Source organism: Dendrobium catenatum, unplaced genomic scaffold (assembly GCF_001605985.2).
Source record: "Dendrobium catenatum unplaced genomic scaffold, ASM160598v2 fragScaff_scaffold_370, whole genome shotgun sequence".
Classification (NCBI taxonomy): Eukaryota; Viridiplantae; Streptophyta; class Magnoliopsida; order Asparagales; family Orchidaceae; genus Dendrobium; species Dendrobium catenatum.
The window spans coordinates 2,814,257-2,832,062 of NW_021318832.1; the positions used below are offsets into that span (position 1 = coordinate 2,814,257).

Genomic DNA, 17,806 nt, shown 5'->3' on the forward strand with positions numbered 1-17,806 from the left:
AGTGACGCTGGAGTTATATCCGATTTCCAAGTGAAACAGTGGAATGCCTCCCCTGTTAGAAAGTCAGAATGCGGGAGGAGAAAGAAAAGGTTGCAAAAAATATTTTCTTCTATAATAAAGAGGGTGCCAATTTAAGTAAGAAAAATTAGAGGAACGTCCGGTTGGAGGCAAAATCCCGACAAAAAACTCGGTATTTGCTCGTCATTGCTAGGTATTATTTGATAATAATAAGGAATACCGCTCTGTGAAGAAAAATACCAAGTTATACCGAGCTATACCGAGCAATACCGAGTTGTACCGAGTTTTTTCTAAGAAAAACTCGGTACAACTTTTGTATAACTCGATATTGCTCGGTATAGCTCGGTATAACTTGGTATTTTTCTTCACAGAGCGGTATTCCTTATTATTATCAAATAATACCTAGCAATGACGAGCAAATACCGAGTTTTTTGTCGGGATTTTGCCTCCAACCGGACGTTCCTCTACGTCTTTACTCCTTAAGTGGAGAGAAAAGAACTATGGGTCTGCACCTGTGGGTTGGTTGCTGGTAGACTCGCCGAGGAATTAGTGGACATCGCCAAATGTGTCACAAACTAATATAACAGCGGCCCGATACACCCGTTTCAAAAAAAAAAGAAAAAAAAAGAGAGAATGAGTAGTATCATTTTATCATGTGATGTGAAAGCCAATATCCACTTCTATGAGCGTTAATTAAAATAAAAAATAATAATAATTATAATAAAAGAAAAGCGGCTCGAAATACTGAGTTCGGTGTCCGCGCAGAATAATCTGTCAGCACAGCGTTTCCCCGCCCCAATTCTTCGACTGCAACGTTGTATTCTCATTTCCGTTATAAATTATCCCACTCACTGCTTTCTTCAACTCCTTCCTCGCGAGGGTTAGGGTTTTTCTCTCTCCTTCTTTCGTGTCTGCAAAGGGCAAAAGCGGCGCTGCGGTTCCCTGCGGCGGAGGTTTTTCTCGAAGCGACAATGAGCGAAGACAAGAAGAAAGGAGATATCAATACGTCGGATCTGTCCTCTGCTCTACCCTCCTACTCCCCAGGTATTCCCTCATAACTTTTTTTCTCTTGTTTTCCTTGTGAATGTATTTAGGGTTTATCCTGTTGTGGTTCTTTGGTGATAAGGTTGATTATGGCGTGTAGGTCTCAATGCAGAGGACAGAGCGGGCTTGGTCAGTGCTTTAAAGGCAAGATTTTTGGCCGAAATGGCCTTTTTTTTTTTTTACTTTTGTTTGGAGTTATTTGGTGACGACGAGGTTTTGCTCATCGTGAAATGCTGTGATTGTGAGTTGCAGAGCAAACTTCAGAGCCTGGCGGAGCAACACACGGACGTAATGGAGACGTTGTCTCCTAAGGTCAAGAAGCGTGTTGAGGTTCTTAGGGGCATCCAGGTTTTTTTTTCCACGTTTTCTCTCAGAATGCGTTCTTTCACTTTATTTAATGGGTTTTCTCTTATAATTCATAGTTTGCCGCTTTTGATTAGCACATTGTTTGTTTTTTAGGGGTATTAAAAATGAGAGATAATTGGTCTTTCCTATGCGTCTGCTATGTCGAAATTTTTTATTTATTTCTAATTTGTATTTGTGTGTGTGTGTGTTGTGGGGTTGGGAGGGAGCTGTTAGGCTGAAGTTTAGGTTTGGCCGCAGCAATTCAATAAATTTGATTCGGCAATGCTTATACTGAAAGCCATGCATGTGGTTTGTAAGATTGATTCAATAAAGCAAGTTGTGATTATAATAGGGCCTCCTTTATTAGATGGCTTAAGATGATGCCGATTCATTCATGTGAGATGGGTATAATTGCTTCCCTTGGTAAAGTTGGATGGTGGTATGCCGAGGAAATTTGGGTTTTTGTTTGGTTTACTATAAATAATTTTCTATATGAAGGAAGCCATTGCAGAGTAATTGTGGTCAAAGTTGATCAATTTTCTGTATATGGGTTTTGAGAAGGATTAAACTAAAATTGGGCCATTATAAACTAAATGCAATCCTGCTGCAACAAATCTATATGGTGGATTCCCTGAAATTTAAGATTGAACAAAATCCTTGCAAATGCAACAAAAATGGGATGTTTTTTATTTTTAGAGATTTTGAGAAGGAAACTAGCTAAAAGTTGGGTAAATGATAAGTAAATGCAGGACTTTTGCAGCAAATCAAATACACAAAAACCAAGGTCTTCATTTTGATTACTTCTATAGTTATTTTGTAATAAAGTAAATAGGCTCTGTCTTTTATCGGTGTTGGGCTTTTTTTAGAAGGACAATTATTGATGATGAATCGCGTCTTATGAATCCTCAATCTCTTGTGGAGATTGTTAAATATGGAGGCGGTGGTTGTTTCCTTCCTTTTCCACATTGATAATGGAGAGTTTTTCTCTCCTGTAATTAGTGGATTGGGACCCTAATGGATGCTGTTAGGATGAAAGTTGACCTCTAGGGTGGCCTCAAGATACTATGCATGGAGAGGTGGTTGTAATAGTTCATCTTCTTTTATTAAATTCATGACAACTTTACAGTGGTAGTCTCCTAGTTGACACCTAGTGTGGCGGCTTAGTGAAGAATCATCAAGTGGATTTAAAGATGGAATAAAATTGTTTTTTATATTAAGATTCCGATAAACTTCTATATTCTCGAAACTTGAAAAGATAAGAAAGCAGGCAAAACATTTTTTGAGCCTCTTTGCTTCATAAAATAGATGTTTCTAAAAATTGTGTAAATCTGGTAAACAACATAAGAAGTATTGGTTTTCGTACTCTTAAGTTATCTTGCTTTTGAAAGACTAGAGATTACGTAAAAAACAATGCTTGGTTGAATTATTGAAGAGCAAGACTATGAACTAAAATATGACAACATACATGAAGATGATGAGAAAGTTTGAGAATAATTTTGTGATCTAGATATTAGGGATGCAAGTCCTATTATTCTTTAAAGTTTGTTGAAACTAAAGATCCAAGATAAAGAATGACTTCTCGCACCATAAATTTTTTGTTTTTGTAATTACTTGATAAAAAATGTTTGGTCTTAATTTATTCTTAGTATTATTAAAACACAATAGCTTCAGAAATGATTGAAGCACTTAGTTTTAAACACGAGGAACACTTTACTTTGTTAAAAAAGTTGATGAGCTCGCTGTAGTGAAAATGTTTAATTAAGTTACCATTGGCACATATTATGAAAAATTGATTTGATTTTTACCTATTTTAATAATCTTCGTTGGAATCTTATTAATTTCTCATCTCTTACGTGTCACCGTTGATGTTGGCACTTTTTCTTATTGCTTGTTTTAAGGTATACATTTATGGCTACTATTGTTTGTTATGTGGTAATTAAAAAAAAAGAAAATATTTGTGATTTAATAACCTTTATTTTTAAAAGTGATTGATTGTTTTTCTTATTTGATAAGTATGTGTTCACTCTGATAAGATCTTTTACCTTTGTTAAATATATCATAATTTCTTATCACATACCTAGCTTCTATTCCATATCCAACATTGATGCCCTTATAACCAATCGTACTAGAAGCCCATGTACATTTGTTTAACTACCAATGACTACTCTTTTGTTCCATGAGTAGTCATTCATCCTTCCTTTGTCATTATAATTATTTATTCATTTAATTTCAAATTTTAGTTTTTATCATCTAATTTAATTTGAGGAGCATATGAACTATCTCATTTATAATATCTTTATCAATAATTAATATTTTAGCAACTCCCTATCTCTATTTCTATTCTCCTCAATGATGCTATCTTGTTCGAGTTATGTGCATACCACTGAAATCAATCCTGTTTATCAGTTTTACCACCCACGCAAAAAAAAAAAAAGAAGCAAACCAATATATTTGCACGCACAGAAACCAAATAATAGAGAATTTGATGGAATATTAAGAATGAAAGCTAATAGTTTTGTTTTAAGTTCTGAGATTTGGATGATAATTTTGTAAACAGAGGCAATCAGGTTGTAATTTTGTAAATAAAGATGAATTTAGTGTTGCAAATTAAATTTCCCTTAGTATCTTTCAACTTCTTTCACACTATTATTCCTATCCCAGACCAATTTTTCCTTCTCTTAACATACAATAGCTTATAATTGTTCTCAACTTCTTGAAATTTGCTTTTTATTTACATTTGCAAACATGTGGTATTTATTCTACTTATCTTTCTTTTGTCAACTAATTTTCTATCCTTTCCGTCAAGGCCCAAATTTCTAGTTTAAAATCCTATTTTAGCTTTAGACCGAGTTCTGAGGTGTCAATATGAAATTTTCAGGGTTGAAATGCCATGTTTGAAATAGAAATGGAAAGCCACTTTAATATGTAACTAGTAGATAATGATTATTGTGATTTATAACTTTTGCAATTTGCTTTGATGTCCTTTGATGCAATTGCTCATCACGAAGTTACCTCGGGCATAACTGGACAATTCAAGTGGGAAGCGCTACTTCTTTAAGTCAGCAACCTAATAGACTCTTAGTTATGCATATCATGTGCTGATGGTTTGGGTGAAACTTTTTTTTTTTTCACAGCTCTACCAGGGAATAAAAAAGAAAAATGAGAAAAGTGTTGACATTTATGACTGGTTTTTATTTGTATGGATTAAGATTTCCTTCCATTGCCGGTTTAATTTAAGTTTGGTGTATCACTAAGACTAATTTTATTGTATACTTTTTATCTATATTCTTAATGAACTTTTGTCCAAAATAGCTCTAAGACTAGTTTTATTGTTTTCTTTTTTATCTATATTCTTAATGAAACTTTTGTCCAAAATAGCTCGAAATAGCAATTGTTTAAAAATTTGATGCTTTAGATTAATAATCCAACTATCTTTATAATTTTTGAAATAACGCACCTTAGTTTTAATGGTTTTAAAGGATTTTGATATAATATTTCGAGCTTATAATATCAAACTTTAATTGGAAGCGGAATAATATTTCTTCTCTTAGAAAAAAATATTGGGGTGATTTGAATTGTTAGTGAATAGGTGGGTAGTGATTGTCAGGGTTGATGAATGGATTATATAGGCAGTGTTTTCCGGCCGGCTTCTTGGAGAAAGTAAGGACATTAATGAATCAAATTCCACATTGGAAGCTAAGGAAATTGTACATAGTTAGAGTTAAAAATATCTGGTGCATTTTGGTTTAATAGGTGAAGTTTCAAGGTAAACTTCACAAGTAAACATGCTTGTGATGGATCATTGTGGGGGATATGTGATATCCTCAAAAGTTTCACCAAGAAGGGTCAAAACATGGATATCAACCTAATAGGTGATGAATTGGGCCAAAATTGATAACACCTTGCATAGTGTATGATGCAATAAAAAATTTGGAAATCTAGGATTGCAAAACAAACAAGTGTCTTCTTTTTAAAAATAAGAAAATACACACTAAATAGGACACAACAACACTTACAACTCACACGACAAACAATATATTAGAACATATAAAACACCTAAAAGTTTCAGCCACCCCCCCAAGCCAACCAAGAAAGAGAAGTAAAAGACAACATTTAAATTACGTTGGGAGCCCAATAGCCAAAAGAAACCAGCCATAAATATATGCATGAACCGAACAATCAGCTAGGGAGCCGAACAGGTAATCCACGAGCAAAGCAAGGGAACCGAACAGGTATAGCAAGGGTCGGCCAAGCACAACCATCAAATAGGGACCCGAACAGGTAACACCCAGGGAACCGAAAAAAATAAGCAGCCCCCCCCCTGCCTACATCAGTGCGTGTGTGGAGAGAGAGAGAGAGAGAGACTCCAATATAGTAAAAAATCTTATGATGTTATTAAGCTCTCTCAGTCTCTCTCATCCCGCTCTACTCTGTATCTCTTTTTTGGTGCTAGCACAACAAGGCTTAAGCAACATCTCTTCGTGGGGGTATCGATTTCTGTTCTTGTTGTTCGGACTGGATACCCAAGAACAGTTAGTACTGGTTTATATTTGTATTAATGAAGATTTCATGTTATCGCCAGTTTAAGTTCCATTTGGCGTTTCACTTTGATTTTTTTTAACGTTTTTCTTGTTACCTTTTTTGTTGAATTAAATTTCTATCATCAAGGTAGGATGCTATTTCATGCAATTTATAGCTTTCAGTACATAATTATTTACAAGAGTTTTTTTTCCTTGATGTTTCTATGTGTGATAGAATGAAGTATTCTGAATTTTTTTTTTTGTAATTCAACTGTTATATGTTTCTATGTATGCTTTTATTTTGTATTTTTTCAATTGTTAAAATCTAACAAGTTAAGGCTACTAAACTAAACAAGGATTAATAGCACTATTCAACAATTTAATAATGTCTTTGTTTCATGGAATGTTCAGGTTCAACATGATGAGTTTGAGTCCAAGTTTCATGAGGAAAGAGCTGCACTTGAAGCTAAATACCAGAAGCTTTATGAACCTCTTTACACGAAGGTGATTTATCTTATTTTCACATTGTTACTCTTTTTTATTAATGCGAAATGAATTGCTGATTCATTGAAATGGGTGTGGGGAATATGCAGAGGTACGAGATTGTGAATGGTTTGGTTGAGGTTGAGGGTGTTGATGAATCTGCAGAAGATACTGCTGCTGAGGATAAAACAAATGAAGGTCCATCTTGTTGTGCCATTGATTTTATTTTTTAATTTTTAAAGATCCTAAGTTTCATAAACTTTCAATTTCTATTTGCTTATTTTAGTTCTTTTGTCCCCAGGTAAAGGTGTGCCAGATTTTTGGCTTACGGCGATGAAAACCAATGAAGTGCTGTCTGAAGAGGTTGTGAAAATTGAAAGGATTCCATAATTTCTTTTATATTGATGTTAGTCTTTGTTTAGCTTATAGTTATGTTTCCTTCCTGGATGAGATACGTGAGTGTAATAAGGATACTAATGAACTTCCTAGAGATATTACTAATAATTTGTTTTTCTTCCTGGATTAGATCCATGAGCGAGATGAGGATGCTCTGAAGCATCTTAAAGATATTAAGTGGTCCAAACTTGATGATCCAAAAGGGTTCAAGCTTGAATTCTTCTTCAATCCTAATCCTTACTTTAAGAACTCTGTTCTAACTAAAACTTATCATATGATTGATGACGATGACCCTATACTAGAGAAAGCAATTGGGCAAGCACTTCCCATTTTTTTCATTAGCTCAATATTTACTTAATTCTGATTATGTTCTCAATTGAAGGGTTCCATGTTTTCTGTTTCAGGACTGAAATTGAATGGTTACCAGGGAAATGCTTGACTCAGAAAGTTCTTAAAAAGAAACCAAAGAAGGGATCAAAAAATACTAAGCCAATTACAAAAACTGAAACATGCGAGAGTTTTTTCAATTTTTTCAGTCCTCCTCAAGTTCCTGAAGATGATGACGAACTTGATGAAGAGACTGTATGTTGCATGTTCTATCCAATTTTACTGAATAAACAGGAAAAAATATCAAAGCTTTTATATTGACTGCTATTTCTTTTTGACAGGCTGAACAGCTACAGGATCAGATGGAGCAAGATTATGATATTGGGTAAACCATTTCCAATGATATTATGGTTTTTTTTTTTTCAGAAGAATAGCTATCTGACATTTTAATATGAATTCATCGAGCTAGTCATAGCCATGAATCCATATTTTCCTGTTCCCATGAAAGGCGTCATGTTTAATGTTTTATAGGACAAGTCCTTTTCTTGAATGCAGAGTCGTTTAATTGTTCTAATGTGCTATGAGTCTTTTCTATTTTTTTCTTTAATGCAGAATAACTTAATGCGTTTATGTTAGGGTAATATTTGTAATGGGCAGTTAGGATTAGGGGTGTCAAAACGAGTCTTCGGGTCAGATTCGGATCCAACTCGGTCTTGACCCGCTGACAACTGACCTGACCTGAACCCGACCTGGTTATGGAAATGGGTTGGGAATCGGAACCCGAACCCGAACCCGACTTAGTTTGGGTTCGCATCAACCCAAATTCATTCGGAATTTTCCAGATCGGATACGGGTCGGGTTTCGATTCGGGTCAAATTTTGACACATCTAGTTAGGATTGAGTTGTTATGGGTATTGGTAGTTTATATGTAGTTAGCGTTTACTAGGTATTGAATGAGACATTAGGTGTCTTTGTATTCTATAAGTGCTCTCCCTTAGACAGTATTACTGCATGCCAATGAAAGATTGAGCTCTCTTCTCTCTCCTCCCCCAAATAATTTCTGCAGTTGTCTTCCAAATATACTTCTTGAGTTTCAGACAAGCTCCAAGTTGCCTAGTTAATTTTATCATTGTTAGGTTCGTAACAGTTTGCTTCTTGTTGGCTGTAGGTCCACTATTCGAGATAAGATTATTTCTCATGCCGTCTCATGGTTCACCGGTGAGGCTGTTCATGAGGAGTTCGGAGATATCGGAGAAGATGAAGACGACGGGGAAGAAGATGAAGATGACGAAGAAGAAGAGGAGGAAGATGATGAGGATGAAGAGGAGGAAGAAGAAGTCAAGACAAGGAAGAAGGTGAGTCTTCCATTTCATTTAAATTTCTTCTCCACTTTATACTTACTAAATGAATACTAATCTCTATGTTTTTTTGAATGCTCCAAGCAGCCTGCAGCCAGTCGGAAGGTACTAACCAAAAAACTAAACCTTGATAGAACGTCAAATCCTCGCATGATTTTTTTTTCTGCAAACTTTTTTATATCTGGCTTTGATGAGGTCTGTTTGAATCTGCAGAAGATTGGAGAAGTTCAGCAAGTTGATCGGCCTCCTGAATGCAAGCAGCAGTAGCAACTTGCAGGATTATGTTGGTTTCATCGACAAAGGTGAAATTTTTTGTTGAGCTAAATCAGGCCTTATTCAGCTCTACTATGATATTAAATGTGTGCAAGAGCATTAGTGCGTATTGTATGTTTTCAATGACAAAATAGCATACTTAATTCTTTTTTCTTATTATTAAAGGTGGCAGTTTTGGATTTTGGAATGTGATTGTTACTGTTTTTATTTATCTTATAAATAGGCATGGAAGCAAACCGAGCTGAGTTGAGTATATGCTTGTTTATGTTTGTGTTCGTTTATTATCAGCTTGTTTGTGTTCGTTTGAGCTTGATTCGAGCTTTGTTATTTGTGTTCAAATTTGGTTCGTTTAAGTTGATGGATGTTTATATTTGATTTGTTTTGTCTTTAAGCAAATGAGCTTTATTAAATTATAAATGAGTTTTACTTCTAAATATTCATTAGCTTAATGAACAAGCTTTATCGAACTTATTAACAAACATGTTTGCGAACATTTTTAGCGATTATTTCGAAATACCAAACGAGCCTGTTCGTGAAAATATCTAATAAGGGCTTTTGAGCTATCAAAACAGAATGTATATGGAAACATCTAGCGAGTGTATTATGAAAATATCTAATAATGGAGGTTCAGTATTATTATCAAATGAATATATATATATGGACCCTCCATTGAACTCGTGATTATTATGCGCATACATATTTATGATTCTTGGAATAGAATGTTTATACACAGAAATTATACTTGCTATATAATATTTTTATGTTTATTATCTAATATCTAAAATATTTTATTGACCTATAAAACTTAGATTTTATGTAGTGGGATAAAGGCATGCATACATATAATATGAATAATTCTCGAGTTAATGAAAGAAATTAAGGGCGAAAAAGGGTGATAAGGGAAGTCGATTGAAGGCTCATGTAAGATAGTTGGGGCGATGATCTAACAATGATAGGGGTGTAAGTGAGTCAAGTCGGTTCAAGCTCAGCTCGTTTAGGGTCTCGTAGGTCGAGCTCGTTATGATCTCGCAGGTCGAGTTTATCGAGTTCACGAGTCGAACTCGTTTAGTAAAAGAGCTCAAGTTTGAGTTTGATGATGCTATCTCAAATAATTATTAATATTTTAAAATAATTTTATTTTATTTATTAAATTTAAATAGTTAAATAATAATACTAATAAAGGTTTAAAAAATTTAATAATATAAAACAATTTAATATTTAAAATTAATAATAGATGTTTCAAAAATTTATAAAAAATAATAATATTTAAAAAACTCCGCCGAGCGAAGAAATCCAAACCGTTCAATCGAAAGGGATCAAGCTGGTGGCTGCGGCACAAGACCGGGAGATCGGAGAGCGAAAGCTATGGAAGCGGCGAGGAAGAAGATGATGGAGTTCTTTGGGAAGCAGGAGAACCTGATGAACTTGTTTCTCGCCGGAGCCTTCGCGGCGCTTTCATGGCGGTCTTATCAGCAGCAGAAGGAGATCGACGTGCTCGAGGCGGAGAAATCGGCTCTGCGGAGCGGCAACATGGCCATGTCCTCAACCATGTGGGCGTGGCGCGAGCACTTCTTTAACCTCGCCGAAGCTGATCCCTCGTCCGCTCCCATATCTCTCGCTCGCCTCCGCGCCATCTACGGTGAGGAGGAAATGGTTGCCGAGGCCACGTCGTCCCAGTTGGACGGAGATATCCGTCGCGGTATGTTTCGTTGAAACCCTTACCATTATAATCTTTTTAGTCATTCTTAACGAATTAGGTTAACATTGCTTTGAAGGTGTTTATTGTTGTTGTGTTACACGGGTGTGAGGTATTATAAAGAGAATGATTCTTCATATGTTTGTTTTAATCTTGTAAAAGGTATATGATCAAGCTCCAAAAGAATTGGTTTGTTTTGTCATGGATCAAAAGATAAATATTATAAAATTGGAATTATATCTATTTACTTGATAGATTTGAGTGTATGGTAGCAAAGAAGTAAATGATTCGTAGAATGATAATTTTAAGAATGATGCATGATAAATCTAAAAAGGGATAGTGTGAGAAGTGATTATATTAGGGATTGTGGTGTAGCACTTATTGAAAATAGGATATTTGAAAATATGTTTAATTGGTGTGGGCACATAAGAGGGTGGAAGATGTGCCAATAAGGTAGATAGAACTTCCCTTCAAGTGTGTAAGGTCTATAAAGAATACAAAGGATAATGGGTTCATATAAAATAATGTCTAGATTATGCAAAAAGTTATACAAAATGGAGCAACATCTAAGGTGTCCCTTTACTTCATGAACTGAGGAGTTGGAATCATAACACTTTTTTTTTTTTGGAACGAGGGTATCTACCCGCTGCCACTCTAAAAGAAATGCTTGGTAGCGTAACTAATCACTTGGCGGAACCTAACGAGGCCACTCACCGACATCGAGCCCACACTTGCTTTGTCCCACTGAAGAGGCGAGGCCGTAGTAGAGGAGATTCAAACCGGGGATGAGGGGTTCCCAACCGTGCTAGCTCACCAACAACCCTAAACTTCAGTGGGTAGAATCATAAAATTGGCTCCCCTATACTTCTGCCTTTGTACTTCCTCTTCCCACCTTTGTATTTCCACTCGCCTCTTATTGCGTTGATATGATGATCTAAATTTGTTTTAGGTAGAGTTATTCTAATTTTGGATGCTATACTAAAATCGCTTCTTGATCCTTTTGATTGGAAGACATTTGGTAATGTTATGTTGTTTTTTCATGTTGTATGGAAAGTCGTCCTTGCTTCTACCAAAAACATACAAACTGCTCTGCGACTAATGGTCTATGGTCTTGACATCTAGAAGGATCTGCATATGCAACTTGAGAACTTCCATTGCATGTTTCCCACGCCAATTAAATTTGTTATTTAAGAATTTTGAAATGCAGAACTATTAAAGAGGTATTTACAAACAGTTTGTTGCTATGGAGAATACCCTTTGCGAAGTTCCTTGAAGAATGCCTTGCAAGTTCTTGATTGAATCAATTACCGCATCTTTCATCTCATTTGTTTTGGAGCTGATTTAACTGTCTTGTTAGTTGGATCCTAGTGGAAATGTTTTTGCTCCATTCCAAGCTTTTTTTCGCCTATTATTATTATTATTATTATTATATTTCTGTTATTTGTTGCTTAGAGAGGGTTGAAATTGACGTGATTGCATGGTTTTTTCTCCAAATGGAGTTGCATCGAGTGCCTTAGGCTTTGTTTGTGATGGCTTTCCTATCGCTTCTTAAAGTAACTTTTTAGTACAAAAATTAAAAATTTTATACGAAAAAGCTGCTTTAAAAATCAATAAGAAAGCCGTCCCAAACGAAGCCTTAGTGTCACAGCTCTGTTAATTGAAAGAAGAAACATTTTCAGTACGTAGAAGAGGGAATTTCTTCTATCAGCCCAGAATTATTATAATGGGTAATTTACTTTGTCCAAGATAGCTTTTCTTTGGGACATAATTTTTTCAAAAATTCACATACCTCCAGTATGTGATCGCTTTACAAAATGCTACCAATTAGGAAAAAAATGGTGTACTTTTTGCATCAAGTTACCAAATTCTATCACTACATATTTCTGATTCTCTAGTGTAAGAATATAATTTACCTCTTGAGATTTTTTGTACTGATTTGGTTGAAAGAAGTCCATTATCAACGAGCAGAGACAATCTTTATTCCTTGAATGGTATTAAAATTCCATCTTTTCCCTGCTTATTGTCATGCAATTTCTTGTGATTTGGGTGATGTAAACTCCTCATAATCTCCTTTTTTTTCTCTGGAACATAGCAAATCTTGCCAGATCTTTCATTTCACATTTCAACTTGTCTTTAGACTTTGTTAACCCAAATCAACTCCTTAGCATCGTAAACATCTATAGTTATATACTTATATGTAAATTTTTAGAACTTACAATGTTGAGATACATTTCCTATATAAAGGTAATTGGCTTGTGATTTTGAGCTTTTTCAGGTTAGAACTTCTAAAATTTTACTTGCCAATGTCCTCTTGTTAAGTGAGCCGAGCCAGCTTGTGAGTTGGCTCGAGCTCGACTCGTTTTTGGGCTCGCGAGCCGAGCTTATCGAGCTCACGAGCTGAGCTCAAGCTCAAACTCAAGCTCGTTTAATAAACGAGCTCTAATTCAAGCTTGAGTTGGCTCGGCTCGTGAGCTTGCGAGTCAGCTCGTTAATTACTTATTAATTAAAATAATATATAATATTTAGGGTTTAGGGTAAATTTTAGCAGTTCTAACCTGAACTCTAAACTTGATTTCAATGGGACAAGCTCGATTCAAACTCGCCTTTCGAGATCGACTCGAGCTTGCTTTCCGGCTCGTTGCTAAAATTCGACTCGACTCGTTTGGCATTGGTTTTTGTGATGATTCTCATCCTTTTAACTGCAGATCGAGCAGAAGATGCCGCTGCAAATGAGCCCATTATTGCTTGATGTATAAGCTGGACAATTCGCTTTATGGAACGCGTAAGTTGGATTCGTAACTGTAATTGTTTGATCATAAGAATGAGCTCAACCTCATTTGTGGTTGAGTACTTTTGGACTGATTACCTTGAAGCTCAAAATTTGTTTGGTTTCATGCCCCTTTTCATTTAGTCATTTATATAATTTTTTTAATATAAGATCATTATGTTAATTATGATCTACAAGATATGAATTTAATTTTATTAAATTTTTTTGTGATGATTTAATTATGGGTTTAGTGATCAATGGATTAGATGAATTGTCATCCTAATAATCACTTAAATAAATAAATTTTTAATAAGGAGCAATAAGTTTATGCAAAAATCACCTCCAAAGCACCAAATTAAGCATTTTTATAAACCTCATCATCTCTTGTGAGTTTTCAACACATTGAATGTAAAAACAAGATTCTCCAATAATATAGATTTAAGTAATTAAATTAAAAATTTTAAGTTTGCAACACATGAAATAAGTTTTTATAAGTAAATTTTTAATTTTTTAATGATATAAAATATTTATTTGACTAATAATATTTAAAATTTTATTACTTTTTAAAGTTATAAATATTCTACCATTAGTAATATATAGATATAAATTTATAATCCAAATTTAGATTATTATCTTCGAGTCTATATATTAATAATAATTTATATTAAAATTTTAAGCTTATACAATAACCAACAACATCAAGCCTTTGTCCCATTATATGGGGTTAGCTACATGAAATTTTTTCACCATTGTGTTTGATTAAAAATCAATTTTTAATTTAAATATAATAAAGAAAGATCATTTCTAAGTCTACCTCTACTTTTCTTAACATAAGTCAAATCTAATACCTCAACTTTCCTAACTGGGTCATCAAAAGGCCTTCGTTTAATGTGACCAAACCATCTAAGGCGATTCTCTATAATCTTATCTTCCATTGGAGCTACTCCAACCTTTTCACATATATACTTATTTCGTATCCTATCTCTAAGGGTCAAGCTACTCATCTATACAACACTTAGTATTATGCTTCTCTTTTAATGGCCAACATTCAGCACTATAAAGCATTGCAAGTCTCACCACTATCTTATAGGATTTTCTCTTAAGTTTGAGGGGGACTTTTCTATCGCACAATAAACCCGATGCATTCCTCCACTTCAACCATCCAACTTGAATTATGCTGATAATATCCTCATCAATTTCACAATTACTCTGAACAATAGATCCAAGATATCTAAAACGTATACTAATCTTATATATTAACTGAAATTATATCAAATGTAAATTAAATTTAAAAAGATATAAAAATTTATAATTATTGGTTTAAGTAGTGCATGACTTAATTCCCTTTAAATAAAAAATTGTTATACATTCCACTAATTTATACATTTCCCTAATTTGCCGCATTATTTCTAGCAATTCTAACTTCATTCAATCAAACATCAAAACTCTCACAATAAATAGCCCCAATTTCAATATAATTATAATTTATAAAAATGTTTGTTACAGATGAAATGAAATTATATCCATAAATTACTTTGATTATATCTAAAACATCTCTGATGATTTTTATATGTAAAACAAAAATAAATCTAAACTTACCAACAACCAAAAGCCTAACTGTTAATCATCCCTATTTTTTCCTCCTTAAAAAATGATTATAAGACAATTATCAAGAAAATCAGACATAAACAATAGATATAAAATTTCTAATCTTAAAATAGATTTATCAATAAGCTATTTCGTTGGATTCATTATTGAAAAAGGTCCGCTTACTTCTAACAGTACCATAGTCAAAATCATCCATAAGAAGTTAAAACTACTATTGCTTACAGAAATCATAAAAAAACAGAAACTATAGAAACAGATCGTGAGGTTTTAGAATAGAATAAAAAGGAAAATCAATATGGATGGTATCGACGGCCTCTGCCAAAATCATTACCGTATTGATGATTGCCAAAATGCTTCCCATCTCGGCCAGCATTGTTATGGATTGCTGCTACAGGAACACCAGGTTGTTCCCTGCACATTCATGAAATTGTTGGGAAATCAAGATCAGGCCTTATTGTATAAATAGCTGCTTTAAGAAGCAGTAAAAAAGTCGTCCCAAACAAAGCCTAAAAAGTCGTCCCAAGCGAAGCTTTAGGCTTCGTTTAGGATGACTTTCTTTATGCTTCTTAAAGCAACTTTCTAGTATAAAACAATTAATTTTTGTACTAAAAAGCTACTTTAAGAAATAGTAAAAAAGCCGTCCCAATTGAAGCATAAAATTCAAATTAATTTGATTTTAATTCATACCTAGGAATTGAATGGAAGTTATTTAGGCAGCAACAACAACATCAAGCCTTTATCCCACTACGTGGGATCGGCTACAAGAATCCTTTTTCTCCATTGTGTTCTATTAAAAGTCAAATTCTCGTTTAAATCTAATAATGAAAGTTATTTAGGATTGTTATAAAATCACTAACCAGCCACTTCTCTCACTTCACATGCATGCTAACCTTGATAATCATTATAATCATCAGGAATACCATAATGTCATAAATCAACTTCAAGACATCGGTAGTCTCATGAAAAAAATAATGTCATTACAACATAGATCTTATGATGATTATGAATATGATTGCTCATTTCATTAAAATCTAAAACAATATTATCAAAAATAGATTCATTTTATAAACCAATCCTCAAATTTCAAAGTTGCAATCCCAAAAAATCTTGTAGTCATCAATTTTCAAACTTGATCTTTATGACGAGTTTGTTTGTGAAGATTATTTCTGTGATTATTGATATTATAATGATAAGCTTGAAGATGATTGATTGATCATAAATATCAAGCCCTCACTGAACTTAACTAAGAGGCTATGGTGAGACTAATTTCTAGCCTAAATTAGAACAAATATATTAATTAATAGATTATGATATTCTTACTAGATTCTTCATATAAGCATAAGTTGAATCACTTGTTGCAAAGTTATAGTCTTTATAGATGTATATTAGGTTCATGTTATGATTATAAATATAATCAGATAAACATTGGATATTCTATGTCACACCCTGATGATGAAACCAAAAACCTCTAAATTCTACTTTGTTTGGATGGCAACGCCCATGCTACAAGAGATGCTCATGAACTAGACCCATCACCTCAAGCATGTGAACTAAACTTCCAAACAAGATCAGATTATATCTTGAATATTCTATTTATTACATTATTTTAGGATTTAGTTTACATTTATTCTTTAATTATTAACATTAATTCTATTCTAAATTTACATGCAAAGATTTTTGTAGTTCTTTTATTTTTTTTTTATTTTTTTTTTCTATATATTTGAATTTAAATTAGTTTGATATTTTCTTAAAACCATATTTCTAAAAATAGAGGATGCATGAGTATTATTTGGGATTATTATAAAATGATTAAAGAAATTAGAACATTCTCCCCTAACTAGTATCCATACAATAGTTTCTTTCAAATAATATCCCATAAAATTCCCACTCCATTAATACCTCCCACCAGAAGATTTATTTGTAGCACCCCTAATAATAAGAAAACATAAAACAAGAAAGCCAGGCTTCCCAAGGATGTGCCTTTATTAATCACAATTCTCGACATTCCCTATCAATACAACAAGAACATCAAGCCTTAGTCCCACTACGTGGGATCAACTACATGAATCTTTTTTCTACATTTTATCCTATTAAAAGACATTCTCGTTTAAATCTAATAAAGAAAGATCTTTTCTATATTTTTTAACCAAGTCTTTTTAGGTCTACCTCTACCTTTCTTAATATAACTCAAATCTAATACCTCTACTATCATAACTGGGTCATCGGAAGGCCGTCGTTTTATGTGACCAAACCATCTAAGGCAACTCTCTCTAATATTATCTTCCATTGGAGCTATTCCAACATTTTCACATATATGCTCATTTCGTATCCTATCTCTAAGAGTAAACCCACTCATCCACCTGAGCATCCTCATCTATGCAACACTTAACTTAGTATTATGCTTCTCTTTTAATGGCCAGCATTCTGCACCATAAAGCATTGTAGGTCTCACCACCATCTTATAGAATTTTTCATTAAGTTTGAAGGAGACTTTTCTATCACACAACAAGCACAATGCATTCTTCCACTTCAACCATCAAACTTGAATTCTACTGATAATATCTCCATCTATTTCACCATCACTCTGAACAATAGATTCAAGATATCTAAAACGTGTACTCTTATTAATGACTTGATCGCCCAAAGTCACAATCCCTGGAGTAGGTCAATTCCTACTAAAATTACACTTCATATATTCAGTTTTAGATCTACTCAAGCGAAAACCTTTAGACTCTAAGGTTGACCTCCATAATTCAAGTTTACCTTCAACTCCCTCTCTAGTCTTATCAACAGGAAGAATATCATCAGCAAAAAAATACACTAAGATGCATCATGTTGCAAATGTCTAGTGAGAACATCCATAACTAAAGCAAAAAGATATGGGCTTAAGACTAATCCTTAATGTAATCCAACTGAAATAGGAAAATACTTGGTCAAACCACCTTGTGTTTGGACACATATAATAGCTCAT

The 17,806-nt window shown here is 33.8% G+C and overlaps 3 protein-coding genes across 7 annotated transcripts in view; 2 read left to right on the forward strand and 1 right to left on the reverse strand.

Annotated features, from left to right (window-relative positions):
* The first annotated feature begins 762 nt into the window (after positions 1 to 762).
* On the forward strand, positions 763 to 9,017 carry LOC110105276 (nucleosome assembly protein 1;1). 2 transcript variants are annotated; one of them, XM_020834715.2, is made up of 12 exons: positions 763 to 1,062; positions 1,163 to 1,206; positions 1,315 to 1,410; positions 6,339 to 6,431; positions 6,521 to 6,608; positions 6,712 to 6,773; positions 6,937 to 7,121; positions 7,211 to 7,388; positions 7,475 to 7,518; positions 8,302 to 8,488; positions 8,579 to 8,596; positions 8,705 to 9,017. In XM_020834715.2, exons 1-12 carry the CDS (start codon positions 990 to 992, stop codon positions 8,756 to 8,758), a joined length of 1,122 nt encoding a protein of 373 aa, XP_020690374.1. In that variant the 5' UTR covers positions 763 to 989; the 3' UTR covers positions 8,759 to 9,017. The 2 variants fall into 2 exon arrangements, with proteins under 2 accessions (XP_020690374.1, XP_028549643.1); XM_028693810.1 differs by having other exon boundaries at positions 8,708 to 9,017.
* Positions 9,018 to 10,048: 1,031 nt separating this feature from the next.
* LOC110105292 lies at positions 10,049 to 13,359 on the forward strand. The gene is made up of 2 exons (XM_020834735.2): positions 10,049 to 10,463; positions 13,166 to 13,359. The coding sequence occupies exons 1-2, from the start codon at positions 10,130 to 10,132 to the stop codon at positions 13,207 to 13,209; spliced, it is 378 nt and encodes a 125-aa protein (XP_020690394.1). The 5' UTR covers positions 10,049 to 10,129; the 3' UTR covers positions 13,210 to 13,359.
* Positions 13,360 to 14,949: 1,590 nt separating this feature from the next.
* LOC110105261 (heterogeneous nuclear ribonucleoprotein Q) overlaps positions 14,950 to 17,806 on the reverse strand; it is a 39,698-nt gene continuing 36,841 nt past the window's right edge. For all 4 annotated transcript variants that reach the window (XM_020834692.2, XM_020834702.2, XM_028693812.1 and 1 more), the window contains one exon: positions 14,950 to 15,246. In XM_020834692.2, the coding sequence (XP_020690351.1) occupies positions 15,126 to 15,246 (121 nt within the window). In that variant the 3' untranslated portion in view covers positions 14,950 to 15,125. The remainder of the gene's footprint in view (positions 15,247 to 17,806) is intronic.